The sequence below is a fragment of the Entelurus aequoreus genome, linkage group LG20 (assembly GCF_033978785.1).
Source record: "Entelurus aequoreus isolate RoL-2023_Sb linkage group LG20, RoL_Eaeq_v1.1, whole genome shotgun sequence".
NCBI classification, from domain to species: Eukaryota; Metazoa; Chordata; class Actinopteri; order Syngnathiformes; family Syngnathidae; genus Entelurus; species Entelurus aequoreus.
The window spans coordinates 17,733,413-17,751,763 of NC_084750.1; the positions used below are offsets into that span (position 1 = coordinate 17,733,413).

An 18,351-nucleotide genomic window follows, 5' to 3' on the forward strand; every position below is an offset into this window, starting at 1 on the left:
TAAGAAACTCACTTTATTTGTCACCATGGAAACGAGAATTAGTGATTTAGAAGTAGCTTTAACACTGTTTTAAACCCTCTCTTACTTAGGGCGTTTTAGTGTTATATCGTAGGCCAAAATGCGTCCATTCTCCCTTTTTTGTCTACACACTGTGTCTGCTTGTAAAGTACTCCGTGATTGTGCGCTGCCGAACATGCTCCTCTGCTCGTAAAACCAGCAATGTCACGGCGTGACTATGATGCGCCGTCACGCCCGTTAAAAAAAAGAACAGAAGGGGGAACCGTTTTTTAGAGGCGGTATATTACCATTTATGATTCATTAGTATCGCGGTACTATACTAGTACCGGTATACCGTACAACCCTACTTCTGACTGCCCTGTTATTTTTTTAAGCTCTTTAATAGTAGAACTGCACTTTATGATATTAGAGAAGCTGAAAAATAAACTTTTTTTTCATCCACGATCAACAAACGGTTATGGAAATATACTGGAAATCAAAATTTCAATACCGTTCACCACTGGATCATAATAATAATAAAACTAGGGTTAAATGAATATAAATTATTTTATGATTGATTACACTTTTTTTTTTTTTTTTACTATGAGTTTTTAAAAAGTTCTGTTTAGTCCCATAACACACAGTTATGTAACCAATACTGAAAATCAGAAATCTAGTGCAGTATCTTACTGAAACCCCATGAAAACGTTAATAAAAATAGCGTTAAAATAATACAAAAACTTTTTGATTGCTTACACGTTATCTTTTTAATCTGAGATTGAGTAACATGATATTTAGTCCTGCAACAGACAGTTGTATAAACAATACTTTAATAATATTTTATACAATTATTGTCACCATCCTGAACTCAAACTTATAATAAATGATTCACCCCTATACAATGTCCTACCCCAATATCCTACTGTGCAATATTACCCTTCGAGTGCAATACGTCCGACACTGATTGTCATTACTTTATTACTCCAGTACTCTTGTTTTGTTCTGTATATTGTACAGTTTTTTGTATATTGTACAGGATTGCTTATTGTTTTTATTGGATAGTAGTCTGTTTATTTCAATTCTTATTTTTTATCTTTATTACTTATGTGATTCATTTTTATTCCATATCTGTTTCAACTACTGCCCCTTAAATTGGAGTCCTTAATCTCGTTATATGCAAATATAATGACAATAAACTCCATTCTATTCTATTCTACTGACTGAACTACAAATAGGGAATTCAAATTCTAGTGCAGTTCAGCGATGGAAGCCCATAATAATAATAAAAAGTGTTAAATTTTGCTTGCTATAGCATAATAAAGTGGCTTGAAAAAATGGAGTGTGTTGTTTTTAAAAAAAATAGAATTAACAAACAAAAAATAATTTCCATAATACTGTATATTGATAAGATAGAAACACAAGTTCTTACCTTCCTGTAACTGCACCACCTCGTCGTTATCCCGTTTGTCGTGACTGCAACATCAAAATTATTTGGTTATTTCCAGGTGGCTGACAGGGGGAAACGTGGAACTACGTCCAAACGCTCCAAACCCTAAACTACGCAAACACCATCAAACAAATACAACGGTAGAATGCTGCTAACGAGGTATTTTGCTGCCACATTTACCAAAACATGTTCAAAAAGATTTAATATTCTCCTCTTACGTATTTCAAAACAAATGCAAAGTGTAAGCACGTATAACACTTAAAACCTTTAACATATCAGTATGTAGAATTCAATTATGGAATGGATTAAGTAAATAACTCAAAGTGCTAAAATAATCCAGTTTAAGAAACTGTTCAAACTCAAAGTGTTTACAAACTACAAGGAAGAAGAATCCTGATTAACATGTGAGGGATGGGCCAATAAAACGATATCGATATACTGTATATAGCGATAGACATAATTGATATCAATAAAAAATGCATTCATGCAGGGAAGTGACCAGTGAGCAATGAGAGGGACAAGCTAAACAGCCAATCGCGTAACAGTATCAATTATCATTTTGGTTGTGACATCTTGATGTCTCCCTGTTGATTTTAGTGAGAAGAGAAAGTAAAAACGAGTGCTGCCGAGAGTGGAGAAATTGTGGATTAAACCGGAAAAGTCACCTCGAGAGTAAGGCGGTTTTTGGGGGATTTTTTTCCAAACGGACTGTAGTCTTTGGCCGCACTCCTCTTTTCTTTTCAAACCTTGTTCATTCCCTTTTCCCATGCACGGAAACAACTGCTAGGAACTAAAGCGCAGGACTGTATGAATAAAATACAAATCTAAATATAACAAGTGTGCTACTTTAAAATAATAATTTGGTCCAATAATATTTTACATAATTACTGCATAACATAAACCCATTTACATGAAATAACAGACACAATTAAATGTCAAACAGACCACGTAGCGTCCTGGCAGTAAACCTGTAAAAAAAAAGGTTCTTCTCAAGTTTCTCTATGTTTACATTTTCACACATTGCACTATTTTGTTACACTTTATATTCCTTATTTTTACACCGCTCAGGAAATTATTTTTAAGTATTCATTGTCATTTTAAAATTGTATTTACATTTATTGATTATTTTCCATGGCTGTTCCATTTCCTTTCTGCCTTTAAAGCTGAGGGGATAATAATCAGATTACATTTCAAATACAAATGTTAACATTTAATATATTTTTCTCCTGGTCCATAGTTTCCATGAGTCATAAAAATATCAGTTATTATTGATATTGACCAATATAACAAACGTATACATCTTGTATTTATTAATCATTTATTTAAATAGTGTTATAAAGGGAAAACAGCAAGTGAACACATCTTACAAATTGTTAGGCTTGCATGAACTCGGATTATTTATACTCTCTTTCGGTTGTAAAGAGAAAACGGAAATATTTGGATACTAATTTTGTTCGAAATAAAAAAAACATTAAAAAAGCTCGTCTTATAGGCCACCGTACATAAAAACGTCGGCCAACGCAAGGCGTTGAAGTGAGTCGCCATCTAGTGTTCGCTTGGCTGCATTGCAAAAGAACACTAAAGAAACATTGTAAATAAGTACTCAAATATACAATAACTTAAATGTAAAGATTTAACATAGCAACGGAATGCAGTTATTTACCGACTAAATGCTAGGTTAATTTTTGGTCACCGGCTGTAGTAGTCAAGTTTTTGTAAAATGACCTTAATGCTACGAAAACTAGCAGAAAAGACTAAGAAAATAGTCTCACGTTTACTCGGATATGAGAACACAAATCCTCACATTGCACTATTTTGTTACGCTTTGTCAAGCTTTTCTTACATATTCCTTATTTTTACACCTCTCAGGTTATTATTGTTAAGTATTTATTGTCATTTTAGAAATGTGTTTATATTGATTGATTATTTTCCATGGCTGTTCCATTTCCTTTCTGCCTTTACAGTTGAGGGGATTATAATCAGATTACATTTCAAATACAAATGTTAACATTTAATATATTTTTCTCCTGGTCCATAGTTTCCATAAGTCATAAAAATATCAGTTATTATCGGTATCGACCAATAAAAAAACCGTAAACATCTTGTATTTATTACTCATTGATTTAAATAGTGTTATAAAGGGCAAACAGCAAGTGAACAAATCTTACAAATTGTTAGGCTTAGATAAACTTGGATTATTTATACTCTCTTCCAGTTGTAAAGAGAAAACAAAAATATGTCGATATTTTGTTCGAAATAAAAAAAAACATTAAAAAAAAAAAGCTCGCCTTATAGGCCACCGTACATACAAATGTCGGCCAACACAAGGCGTTGAAGTGAGTCGCCATCTAGTGTTCGTTTGGCTGCATTGCAAAAGAACACTAAAGAAACATTGCAAATAAGTACTAAAATATACATTACGTTAAATGTAAAGATTCAACATAGCAACAGAATGCAGTTATTTATCGACTAAATGCTAGGTTAATTTTTGGTCACCGGCTGTAATAGTCACGTTTTTGTAAAATGACCTTAATGCTACGAAAACTAGCAGAAAAGACTAAGAAAACAGTCTCACGTTTACTCGGATATGAGAACACAAATCCACACATTGCACTATTTTGTTACGCTTTATCAAGCTTTTCTGACATATTCCGCCATCAGTGTGTGAATGTGTGTGTGAATGGGTAAATGTGGAAATACTGTCAAAGTGCTTCGAGTACCTTGAAGGTAGAAAAGCGATATACAAGTAAAACCCATTTATCATTTATTTATTTATTCCTTATTTTTACACCTCTCAGGAAATTACTGTTAAGTATTCATTGTCATTTTAAAATTGTATTTACATTTTTTGAGTGTTTTCCATGGCTGTTTTTCCTTTCCTTTCTGCCTTTATAGCTATGGGGATTATAACCAGATTACATTTCAAATACAAATGTTAACATTTAATTTTTTTTTCTCCTGGTCCATACTTTCCATAAGTCATCAAAATATCACTTATTATCGATATCGATCATTGAAAAAAACGCAAACATCTTGTATATATTACTCATTGATTTAAATAGTGTTACAAAGGGAAAACAGCAAGTGAACAAATCTTACAAATTTTTAGGCTTAGATAAACTCGGATTATTTATACTCTCTTTCGGTTGTAAAGAGAAAACAAAAATATGTCGATATTTTGTTCGAAATAAAAAAAAACATTAAAAAAAAAAGCTCGCCTTATAGGCCACCGTACATACAAATGTCGGCCAACACAAGGCGTTGAAGTGAGTCGCCATCTAGTGTTCGCTTGGCTGCATTGCAAAAGAACACTAAAGAAACATTGCAAATAAGTACTAAAATATACATTACGTTAAATGTAAAGATTCAACATAGCAACGGAATGCAGTTATTTATCGACTAAATGCTAGGTTAATTTTTGGTCACCGGCTGTAATAGTCACGTTTTTGTAAAATGACCTTAATGCTACGAAAACTAGCAGAAAAGACTAAGAAAACAGTCTCACGTTTACTCGGATATGAGAACACAAATCCACACATTGCACTATTTTGTTACGCTTTATCAAGCTTTTCTGACATATTCCGCCATCAGTGTGTGAATGTGTGTGTGAATGGGTAAATGTGGAAATACTGTCAAAGCGCTTTGAGTACCTTGAAGGTAGAAAAGCGCTATACAAGTATAACCCATTTATCATTTATTTATTTATTCCTTATTTTTACACCTCTCAGGAAATTACTGTTAAGTATTCATTGTCATTTTAAAATTGTATTTACATTTTTTGAGTGTTTTCCATGGCTGTTTTTCCTTTCTGCCTTTATAGCTATGGGGATTATAACCAGATTGCATTTCAAATACAAATGTTAACATTTAATTTATTTTTCTCCTGGTCCATACTTTCCATAAGTCATCAAAATATCACTTATTATCGATATCGATCATTGAAAAAAACCCAAACATTTTATATATATTACTCATTGATTTAAATAGTGTTACAAAGGGAAAACAGCAAGTGAACAAATCTTACAAATTTTTAGGTTTAGATAAACTCGGATTATTTATACTCTCTTTCGGTTGTAAAGAGAAAACAAAAATATGTCGATATTTTGTTCGAAATAAAAAAAAAACATTAAAAAAAAAAGCTCGCCTTATAGGCCACCGTACATACAAATGTCGGCCAACACAAGGCGTTGAAGTGAGTCGCCATCTAGTGTTCGCTTGGCTGCATTGCAAAAGAACACTAAAGAAACATTGCAAATAAGTACTCAAATATACATTAAGTTGAATGTAAAGATTTAACATAGCAACGGAATGCAGTTATTTACCGACTAAATGCTAGGTAAATTTTTGGTCACCGGCTGTAATAGTCAAGTTTTTGTAAAATGACCTTAATGCTACGAAAACTAGCAGAAAAGACTAAGCAAATAGTCTCACGTTTACTCGGATATGAGAACACAAATCCACACATTGCACTATTTTGTTACGCTTTGTCAAGCTTTTCTGACATATTCCTTATTTTTACACCTCTCAGGTTATTATTGTTAAGTATTTATTGTCATTTTAGAAATGTGTTTACATTGATTGATTATTTTCCATGGCTGTTCCATTTCCTTTCTGCCTTTACAGTTGAGGGGATTATAATCAGATTACATTTCAAATACAAATGTTAACATTTAATATATTTTTCTCCTGGTCCATAGTTTCCATAAGTCATAAAAATATCAGTTATTATCGGTATCGACCAATAAAAAAAACGTAAACATCTTGTATTTATTACTCATTGATTTAAATAGTGTTATAAAGGGCAAACAGCAAGTGAACAAATCTTACAAATTGTTAGGCTTAGATAAACTTGGATTATTTATACTCTCTTTCGGTTGTAAAGAGAAAACAAAAATATGTCGATATTTTGTTCGAAATAAAAAAAAACATTAAAAAAAAAAGCTCGCCTTATAGGCCACCGTACATACAAATGTCGGCCAACACAAGGCGTTGAAGTGAGTCGCCATCTAGTGTTCGTTTGGCTGCATTGCAAAAGAACACTAAAGAAACATTGCAAATAAGTACTAAAATATACATTACGTTAAATGTAAAGATTCAACATAGCAACGGAATGCAGTTATTTATCGACTAAATGCTAGGTTAATTTTTGGTCACTGGCTGTAATAGTCACGTTTTTGTAAAATGACCTTAATGCTACGAAAACTAGCAGAAAAGACTAAGAAAATAGTCTCACGTTTACTCTGATATGAGAACACAAATCCACACATTGCACTATTTTGTTACGCTTTATCAAGCTTTTCTGACATATTCCGCCATCAGTGTGTGAATGTGTGTGTGAATGGGTAAATGTGGAAATACTGTCAAAGCGCTTTGAGTACCTTGAAGGTAGAAAAGCGCTATACAAGTACAACCCATTTATCATTTATTTATTTATTCCTTATTTTTACACCTCTCAGGAAATTACTGTTAAGTATTCATTGTCATTTTAAAATTGTATTTACATTTTTTGAGTGTTTTCCATGGCTGTTTTTCTTTTCCTTTCTGCCTTTATAGCTATGGGGATTATAACCAGATTACATTTCAAATACAAATGTTAACATTTAATTTATTTTTCTCCTGGTCCATAGTTTCCATAAGTCATCAAAATATCACTTATTATCAATATCGATCATTGAAAAAAACGCAAACATTTTATATATATTACTCATTGATTTAAATAGTGTTACAAAGGGAAAACAGCAAGTGAACAAATCTTACAAATTTTTAGGTTTAGATAAACTTGGATTATTTATACTCTCTTTCGGTTGTAAAGAGAAAACAAAAATATGTCGATATTTTGTTCGAAATGAAAAAAAAACATTAAAAAAAAAAGCTCGCCTTATAGGCCACCGTACATACAAATGTCGGCCAACACAAGGCGTTGAAGTGAGTCGCCATCTAGTGTTCGCTTGGCTGCATTGCAAAAGAACACTAAAGAAACATTGCAAATAAGTACTCAAATATACATTAAGTTGAATGTAAAGATTTAACATAGCAACGGAATGCAGTTATTTACCGACTAAATGCTAGGTAAATTTTTGGTCACCGGCTGTAATAGTCAAGTTTTTGTAAAATTACCTTAATGCTACGAAAACTAGCAGAAAAGACTAAGAAAATAGTCTCACGTTTACTCGGATATGAGAACACAAATCCACACATTGCACTATTTTCTTACGCTTTATCAAGCTTTTCTGACATATTCCGCCATCAGTGTGTGAATGTGTGTGTGAATGGGTAAATGTGGAAATACTGTCAAAGCGCTTTGAGTACCTTGAAGGTAGAAAAGCGCTATACAAGTATAACCCATTTATCATTTATTCCTTATTTTTACACCTCTCAGGAAATTACTGATAAGTATTCATTGTCATTTTAAAATTGTATTTACATTTTTTGAGTGTTTTCCATGGCTGTTTTTCCTTTCTGCCTTTATAGCTATGGGGATTATAACCAGATTGCATTTCAAATACAAATGTTAACATTTAATTTATTTTCCTCCTGGTCCATACTTTCCATAAGTCATCAAAATATCACTTATTATCGATATCGACCATTGAAAAAAACGTAAACATCCTGTATTTATTACTCATTGATTTAAATAGTGTTATAAAGGGAAAACAGCAAGTGAACAAATCTTACAAATTGTTAGGCTTAGATAAACTCGGATTATTTATACTCTCTTTCGGTTGTAAAGAGAAAACAAAAATATGTCGATATTTTGTTCGAAATTAAAAAAAACATTTAAAAAAAACCTCGCCTTATAGGCCACCGTACATACAAATGTCGGCCAACACAAGGCGTTGAAGTGAGTCGCCATCTAGTGTTCGTTTGGCTGCATTGCAAAAGAACACTAAAGAAACATTGCAAATAAGTACTAAAATATACATTACGTTAAATGTAAAGATTCAACATAGCAACGGAATGCAGTTATTTATGGACTAAATGCTAAGTTAATTTTTGGTCACCGGCTGTAATAGTCACGTTTTTGTAAAATGACCTTAATGCTACGAAAACTAGCAGAAAAGACTAAGAAAACAGTCTGACGTTTACTCGGATATGAGAACACAAATCCACACATTGCACTATTTTGTTACGCTTTATCAAGCTTTTCTGACATATTCCGCCATCAGTGTGTGAATGTGTGTGTGAATGGGTAAATGTGGAAATACTGTCAAAGCGCTTTGAGTACCTTGAAGGTAGAAAAGCGCTATACAAGTATAACCCATTTATCATTTATTTATTTATTCCTTATTTTTACACCTCTCAGGAAATTACTGTTAAGTATTCATTGTCATTTTAAAATTGTATTTACATTTTTTGAGTGTTTTCCATGGCTGTTTTTCCTTTCTGCCTTTATAGCTATGGGGATTATAACCAGATTGCATTTCAAATACAAATGTTAACATTTAATTTATTTTCCTCCTGGTCCATAGTTTCCATAAGTCATCAAAATATCACTTATTATCGATAACGACCATTGAAAAAAACGTAAACATCCTGTATTTATTACTCATTGATTTAAATAGTGTTATAAAGGGAAAACAGCAAGTGAACAAATCTTACAAATTGTTAGGCTTAGATAAACTCGGATTATTTATACTCTCTTTCGGTTGTAAAGAGAAAACAAAAATATGTCGATATTTTGTTCGAAATTAAAAAATTTTTTTTTTAAAAAGCTCGCCTTATAGGCCACCGTACATACAAATGTCGGCCAACACAAGGCGTTGAAGTGAGTCGCCATCTAGTGTTCGTTTGGCTGCATTGCAAAAGAACACTAAAGAAACATTGCAAATAAGTACTAAAATATACATTACGTTAAATGTAAAGATTCAACATAGCAACGGAATGCAGTTATTTATCGACTAAATGCTAAGTTAATTTTTGGTCACCGGCTGTAATAGTCACGTTTTTGTAAAATGACCTTAATGCTACGAAAACTAGCAGAAAAGACTAACAAAATAGTCTCACCTTTACTCGGATATGAGACCAGAATTGCACAACGGGGTTCATACAACCTGGTAGGCGCTAAACAAACCTGCAACGCGATTAAAAAGTAACCGGGTCAACCAGCTTAAAACATAAAGAAGAGCCTTTGTAAAGACTCCAAAGCTAAGTCCAAAAAAGAAAAAAGGAGGCCTCAATGGCCGAGCAGGAAGCGGACAAGAGCTTGCTCACCTCGCCGAGCTGTCCACACTCTGCTGCTGCTCCAGCATCTCCATGAAGACTCTCTCTCTCTGGCGGGAAGGAGCGACGTCAACGACACGGACCCACGGAGATGGAGGCTGTGATCACGGGGACAAACACGCGGGTCATGTGAGGCAGACAGGCCGGGACACGTGAGGAGGCGCGCAGAGATCCACGGGGGAGCTAAGATGGACGCCGCCGCTCCACGACGACTCGACGACCGGGCGACAAAACCGACCGACGCTGCGCTTGTTGGCGCTCCTGCACGGCGCCGACGCGTCCACAACAGCGGGACTTAGACGGGGTCCTCTTCCGGTGTGTTAAATAGCTATTTGAGCAAAGTTGTAGTCCTTTAAAGACGATTTTTCTTAGTGCGTTTCCTGTTTTCTGCTAGGTTGAGCTGCCTATTAGCATGAGCGCTGGGACGTTTGCCAACGATCCGGCTTTTAGAGTCGGCTCTTTGTAGTCAACGACGGGAGCCGACTCTGTAAAGTGAACAAGACGTTTTCCCTGCTGGGTTAGCTTCTAATTTAGCACATTACGTTCTATAATGATTTGTTGTTTCACTGTAAATCAGGGGTGTCTAAACTAGGGATGATGTTTGATAAGAAATTATCGAGTTCGAGCCCATTATCGAATCATCTTATCGAACCGATTCCTTATCGATTCTGTTATCAAATCCAGATAGGTTGTTGTATATGGAAAAAAAACACAATATTCGGTTTAACAAAAGCTCACTTTAAAATAAATAAATAAATATTGACTGTTAACCCCCTAAAAAAATAAAATAAATACATATTGACTGTTGTTACCCAAAGTATATTAAGTGGGATTTTTCAGAAAAACAAATATATACAGTAACACAAAAACAACCTGTCTCTGTGATCACTATAGGTGAATAGCCATTCCGGTCCATTATTTTTGCTGCTTGCTCCACAGGGCATTTCTTGTGGGACGGGATTCGTTCCCAGGGATTCGAATAAAGAACCAACTATTTTTCTTTACTATAGTGGCCTCGATAACGGGAACCGGTTCTCAAAAAGGGATTCGAGTCCATGGAATCGGTTCTTTTCTTATCGAACGGTTCTTTTCTTATCGAACAACCGGGAGAACCGGTTTCGAACATCATCTCTAGTCTAAACTTTTTCCTCTGAGGGCCGCACATTGAAAAATCAACGCTACCAGGGGCCATTTTGATATTTTTTATTTTAAAAACCAATACAATATATGTATAAAAAAATACACATTTAGGCTTCCGCTCAGGCTTGATCCCGGGGACCTCAAAGGGTTTAGGTCCAAAAAATATAAAAAATGTGTCATTATTCAGTATTATTATTTGTGTTATTATTCAAGTTTTTAAATCTCTGTCTATCTGTCAATATAACATTTTTTAAAGATTTAAATTGTATGTTCTTTTTGTCAAAGAAAACCCTTTTTTTAATGAAAAGAAACACAAAATATGCAATATTTTCACCCAATAACATTTTTAAGTGGGATATTTGAGATTAGATAATAATTGGATCCTTAAAAAGGTCAATAACTCATAACAATAACTCATAACACCATTGATTTTAATTCATTATTATTTTTTGAGCAATGACACTTAAAAACTAATCACACTAAAATTGAAAGGGTCCTACTCATTAAAGTGTTAAAAAATAAATTATATATTTTTTATTTTTTTTACTGTTTCCTTTAACAATAATCTCAAGATCAACTTCAGATCTATCTGTCAATTATAAGTTTTATTGTTGTTTATGTTTTTTTTTGTTCGTTTTAGGCCCTTCTTTAAAAAAAACAGCTCGTTTTTTTACATGGCAAACACAAAATATGCAACATTTCCCCAAAAAATCTCAAAATATTTAATGTGACGTAATTGGAGCCTTGAATAGGTCAATAATTCATAATGACATTGATTTTGATTCATTATTATTTTTTAAAGAAAGAAACAGCCTACATGGCAGCTTTGTGTGATTAGAGTAAACATTGCAACATTTTCTTGTTACATTTCACCTGTTTGCTCTTTAAATACCACTTTTAATGTTTTGTATTTTTTTTCAATCGTATTTTTAAAATCTGCCATGGGGCCGTTAAAAAATGACCTGCGGGCCGCACTTTGGACACCCCTGCTGTAAATGGTCTAGAACAGGGGTGTCCAAAGTGCGGCCCGGGGGGGCCATTTGCGACCCGCAGCTAATTGTTTACCGGCCCGCCACACATTCTGGAAATACTATTGTAAAAATAAAAAAGAACATTAAAAAAAGTGGAATGATGTGAAATCTAACGAGAAAAAGTTGCAATGTTGACACAAAAGCTGCCATGCAGGCTGTTTTTTTTCTCTATGGTCTTTTCTTTAGCCCTTTGAGACACTTGTGATTTAGGGCTATATAAATAAACATTGATTGATTGATTGATTTCTTCATTTTTCTTTTTTTGCCATTGCTTCAAAAAAAAAAAATGATGACAAAAAAATCCATGTTATAATGAATTATTTTCAGGGCTCCAATTACTTCAAATATTTCACTTTAAATTGTTTTATGTGGTAAATATTGCATATATCGTGTAGTAGCCATATAAAAACATCAAAGTTTTCTTTGACAAAAGCGCATAAAACAAAAAAAATAATAGTTCCAGCATAAAATGGACAGATATATCTGAAGTTGATCTCGTAACTTAAGTGTTGAAAGTTAAAGAAAAACCTAATAAAAATCTATCACTTTATGAGTGGGGCACCTTTTGGATCCCAAATATATTTAGTGATTTTTTATTTATCTTTTCACTGTGATTACTCAAAAATATGAAAGAATTCAAATCAATGGTGTCCTGCATTATTGATCTTTTAGGGCTCTAATTACTAAATACTGCATATTTCAGTTTTGCTATAAAAAAAACTAAGTTGTTTTTGACAGAAAAGCCATAAAACATTTTTTTTAATTTGTATTACTTTATATCAACTTGAAGTTGATATAGAGATTTACTGTAAGCGTTAAATAATTAAAAAATAATAATAATCTGACTTATTTTTTTTACATTTTAATGACTGAGACCCTTTATGGTCCCCGGGACCCCTAAAGGTAAAATAAATTTAAAAAATGCCTATATAAATATCAAAATGGCCCCCACATGCTTTAATTTTTCAGTGTGCGGCCCTCAGTGGAAAAAGTTTGGACACCCCTGGTCTAGAAATATCATATTGGGCCTTTTTGTCTCACTGAGATGGGTCTTTTTTTGTACCAATTGGTTTCATGATGATTGTATAAAAAAGGCCAAATAAATACAAAATATTGAATAAAACTTCTATTCCTAAATTATACATTTATTTGGCAAAAAAATATGAAGCCACTTGGGAGTCAAAAGAGTCGGCTCTTCTTAGGGAGCCGAGCCAAAAGAACCAACTCCATTAATCTTACTATTTTGCAGGATGGGGTCGATCCAGATATCGGTCAAAGTATGGTATCAAATCGTTACTAGTGTGATATATATATATATATATATATATATATATATATACATATTAGGGGTGTGGGGAAAAATCGATTCGAATTCGAATATTTAAAAGAATATAAATATTTTATTTTTATTTTTTTAATTAATCAATCCAACAAAACAATACACAGCAATACCATAACAATGCAATCCAATTCCAAAACCAAACCCGACCCAGCAACACTCAGAACTGCAATAAACAGAGCAATTGAGGAGACACAAACACGACACAGAACAAACCAAAAGTAGTGAAACAAAAATGAATATTATCAACAACAGTATCAATATTAGTTACAATTTCAACATAGCAGTGAATAAAAATCCCTCATTGACATTATCATTAGACATTTATAAAAAAAGAACAATAGTGTCACAGTGGCTTACACTTGCATCGCATCTTGACAACACACTGTGTCCAATATTTTCACAAAGATAAAATAAGTCATATTTTTGGTTCATTTAATAGTCAAAACAAATTTACATTATTGCAATCAGTTGATAAAACATTGTCCTTTACAATTATAAAAGCTTTTTACAAAAATCTACTACTGCTTGCATGTCAGCAGACTGGGGTAGATCCTGCTGAAATCTATGTATTGAATGAATAGATAATCCTTTGGAATCGGGAAAATATCGTTTTTGAATCAAGAATAGTCTTAAATTGAAAAAAAAAAATCAATTTTGAATCGAATCGTGACCCCAAGAATCGATATTGAATCGAATCGTGGGACACCCAAAGATTCACAGCCCTAATATATTATATATATATATATATATATTATATATATACAAATTTTTTACCTTTAGGGCTCCCATCAAGTTTGGTACCAGGGATCTGGACGGATGTCAGTCATAAAAATTAAAAAAATAAGTCATATATAAAATGTTTATTTTTTCATTCAACACTTAAATCTCTAGATCAGGGGTCACCAACCTTTTTGAAACCAAGAGCTACTTCTTGGGTACTGATTAATGCGAAGGGCTACCAGTTTGATACACACTTAAATAAATTGCCAGAAATAGCCAATTTGCTCAATTGACCTTTAACTCTATGTTATTATTAATAATTAATGATATTTACACTTAATTGAACGGTTTAAAAGAGGAGAAAACACGAAAAAAATGACAATAACATTTTGAAACATAGTTTATCTTCAATTTCAACTCTTTAAAATTCAAAATTAAACCGAAAAAAAGAGAAAAACTAGCTAATTCGAATCTTTTTGAAAAAATTAATACAATAATTTATAGAACATCATTAGTAATTTTTCCTGATTAAGATTAATTTTAGAATTTTGATGACATGTTTTAAATAGGTTAAAATCCAATCTACACTTTGTTAGAATATATAACAAATTGGACCAAGCTATATTTCTAACAAAGACAAATCATTATTTCTTCTAGATTTTCCAGAACAACAATTTTAAAAGAAATTCAAAAGACTTTGAAATAAGATTTAAATTTGATTCTACAGATTTTCTAGATTTGCCAGAATAATTGTTTTGAATTTGAATCATAATAAGTTTGAAGAAATATTTTACAAATATTCTTCGTCGAAAAAACAGAAGCTAAAATGAAGAATTAAATTAAAATGTATTTATTATTCTTTACAATAAAAAAAATAAATTTACCTGAACATTGATTTAAATGTCAGGAAAGAAGAGGAAGGAATTTAAAAGGTAAAAATGTATGTGTCATTAAAAATCCTAAAATCATTTTTAAGGTTGTATTTTTTCTCTAAAATTGTCTTTCTGAAAGTTATAAGAAGCAAAGTAAAACAAATTATGAATTTATTTAAACAAGTGAAGACCAAGTCTTTAAAATATTTTCTTGGATTTTCAAATTCTATTTGAGTTTTGTCTCTCTTAGAATTAAAAATGTCGGGCAAAGCGAGACCAGCTTGCTAGTAAATAAATACAATTAAAAATAGAGGCAGCTCACTGGTAAGTGCTGCTATTTGAGCTATTTTTAGAACAGGCCAGCGGGCTACTCATCTGGTCCTTACGGGCTACCTGGTGCCCGCGGGCACCGCGTTGGTGACCCCTGGTGTAGATCAACTTTCAGTCTATGATCTATCTGTCAATATATATTTTTTTCTTTTTATGTTTATGCCCTTTTTGTCAAAACCCAGATTTTTGTGGCAAAAACAAAGAAATCTGCAATATTTCACTCCAAAAAATGGACAAAGTGGAATATTTTATGTGACGTAGTTGGATCAATAATTCATAATCCAAAAGGCCCCCCCACTCATAAAAGTCATACTTTTTTCTTTTTTTTTACTTTCTACTTCAGATCTATCCGCCGATGATACCTTATTAATATATTTCATGTTTTTTTTTTTTTTTAAATGCCCTTTTTGTCAAAGAAAAATTAGTTTTTGATGGCAAACACTCCAAATATGCAATATTTTGGCCAAAAAATATTTAAAAGTGAATTTTTAAATGTGAAGTATTTGGAGCCTGGAATAGGTCAATAATTCACAACATTTATTTTGATTCATTATTGATTTTTGAGCAGTGATATCTGTGTGTTAGAAGTGTCAATATTGCAACATTTTGTAGTTACATTTTACCTGCTTGCTCTTTTATTCCACTTTTTTATGTATTTTTGTTCTTTTTTTAACAGTAACGTAATACAAATTGGTAGCGGGCCGCAAATAGCAACACAGTCTGGGTATTTTCACAAGTATGTTTTTGCCTATTAGCACGAGCGCTGGCACGTTTGCCAACGATCCGGCTTTTGGAGTAGGCTCTTTGTAGTCAACGACGGGAGCCGTTCACGCTGTAAAGTGAACAAGGCGTTTTCTCAGCTGGGTTAGCTTAGAATTTAGCACATTTTATAGTGTTTTACGTTCTATGATGATTTGTTGTTTCACTGTAAATGGTCTAGAACAGGGGTCACCAATGCGGTGCCCGCGGGCACCAGGTAGCCCGTAAGGACCAGATGAGTAGCCCGCCCGCCTGTTCTAAAAATAGCTCAAATAGCAGCACTTACCAGTGAGCTGCCTCTATTTTTTAAATTTTATTTATTTACTAGCAAGCTGGTCTCGCTTTGCCCGACATTTTTAATTCTAAGAGAGACAAAACTCAAATAGAATTTGAAAATCCAAGAAAATATTTTAAAGACTTGGTCTTCACTTGTTTAAATAAATTCATTATTTTTTTTACTTTGCTTCTTATAACTTTCAGTAAGACAAATTTAGAGAAAAAATACAACCTTAAAAATGATTTTAGGATTTTTAAACACATATACCTTTTTACCTTTTAAATTCCTTCCTCTTCTTTCCTGACAATTTAAATCAATGTTCAAGTAAATGTATTTTTTTTTATTGTAAAGAATAATAAATAAATTGTAATTTAATTCTTCATTTTTGCCTCTGTTTTTTCGACGAAGAATATTTGTGAAATATTTCTTTACACTTATTATGATTAAAATTCAAAAAAATTATTCTGGCAAAACTAAAAAATCTGTAGAATCAAATTTAAATCTTATTTCAAAGTCTTTTGAATTTATTTTAAAATTTTTGTTCTGGAAAATCTAGAAGAAATAATGATTTGTCTTTGTTAGAAATATAGCTTGGTCCAATTTGTTAAATATTCTAACAAAGTGTAGATTGGATTTTAACCTATTTAAAACATGTCATCAAAATTCTAAAATTAATCTTAAACAGGAAAAGTTACTAATGATGTTCCATAAATTATTTTTTTTAAGTTTTTGTCTTCTTTTTTTCGGTTTAATTTAGAATTTGAAAGATTCGAAATTGAAGATAAACTATGTTTCAAAATTTAATTGTCATTTTTTTCGTGTTTTTTCTTCTTTTAAACTGTTCAATTAAGTGTAAATATCATTAATTATTAATAATAACATAGAGTTAAAGGTAAATTGAGCAAATTGGCTATTTCTGGCAATTTATTTAAGTGTGTATCAAAATGGTAGCCATTCGCATTAATCAGTACCCAAGAAGTAGCTCTTGCTTTCAAAAAGGTTGGTGACCCCTGGTCTAGAAATATCATATTGGGCCTTTTTGTCTCACTGAGATGGGTCTTTTTTTGTAGTAATTGGTTTCATGATGATTGTATAAAAAAGGCCAAATAAATACAAAATATTAGATAAAACCTGTATTCCTAAATTATGCATTTATTTGACCAAAAAATTGGGAATCAAAAGAAGAGCTGAGCCAAAAGAACCTAGTGTTGCCGGGAGTACGCATGGACTGTCCGTACTTTTCCACTTATTACAGATAATTCATTAAGTATTCAGCTCTTTCTAGTTTTACATTTAATCAGGTTGTGTTTCGCTGTTTCTCAAACCAATTAGTTTGAATGATCAAACAACTCGCAAATTTTCAAAGTCCAAGGCTTTTGTTAGTCAGTCTTCTTTACTGTCAGAGACTTTTTGGATAGCCAATCAAAATCACCATTCAATGGCAAATCCGGTATGCAATGTCACTGTTTAGCAGAACTTTGTTTTAAACTGGTGCTTTAACATGTTTATTATCTGGGAGACTGACACAGGCATTTAGCTTTTCCACACACCATCCTGACTCACGGTTTCAACATTTGGTTCTTCTTAAAAGTGTATTAAATGACTTTGTACTTTCTGCAACCATTGGCCTTCCCAATGTAAAGCGAGTGGAGACAATTTGGAGATAGCACTATAGCAATATCAGACAAGTGCTGCTTTGACTCTTTGTCTTGTCGTTAAACTTGCACGTGAACTTCTTTTTGGACAATTTTGCAGCCGAATACGCCAAATTCATATAACATGACATAGGCCAACGTATGACTCAGTCATATAACTTGGTTTCTTGCGCAACAGCTATAAGGTATAACGCAACCGTAACTTAAAAGGGTTGGCTGAACAGTTTTTAAGGTACGACGCAATCTGTGACCATGTTAACTACAGAACCGTAACTTAAAAGACTAAAAACTTAAATGTTGGATATAGAGAACATACAAACCCTTTATTTATTAAGTCAAAAATATTAAAGTTTGGTGATTTGGTAAAATTGCAAACAGCTAAAATGATGTACAAAGCAGTATATAACCTGCTACCAAAGAATGTACAACAATTCTTCTTAACTAAAGAGGAGAAATATAACCTTAGAGGAAAAAATAATTTAAAACATTTATATGCACGTACAACACTTAAAACTTTTAGCATATCAGTATGTGGAATCAAATTATGGAATGGACTAAGTA

General features: G+C 32.6%; 1 protein-coding gene across 4 annotated transcripts in view; it reads right to left on the bottom strand.

Annotated features, from left to right (window-relative positions):
- Nucleotides 1–10,137, bottom strand: part of usf2 (upstream transcription factor 2, c-fos interacting) — a 32,544-nt gene extending 22,407 nt beyond the window's left edge. For 2 of the 4 annotated variants that reach the window (XM_062029535.1, XM_062029533.1), the window contains exons 1-2: nt 9,656–10,133; nt 1,427–1,470 (exon numbers count right to left, since the gene is read on the bottom strand). In XM_062029535.1, the coding sequence (XP_061885519.1) occupies nt 1,427–1,470; nt 9,656–9,699 (88 nt within the window). In that variant the 5' untranslated portion in view covers nt 9,700–10,133. Of the gene's footprint in view, nt 1–1,426; nt 1,471–9,655 lie in introns of all 4 variants that reach the window. The other 2 variants (XM_062029536.1, XM_062029534.1) reach the window with 2 other exon arrangements.
- Between the last annotated feature and the right edge of the window lie 8,214 nt (nt 10,138–18,351).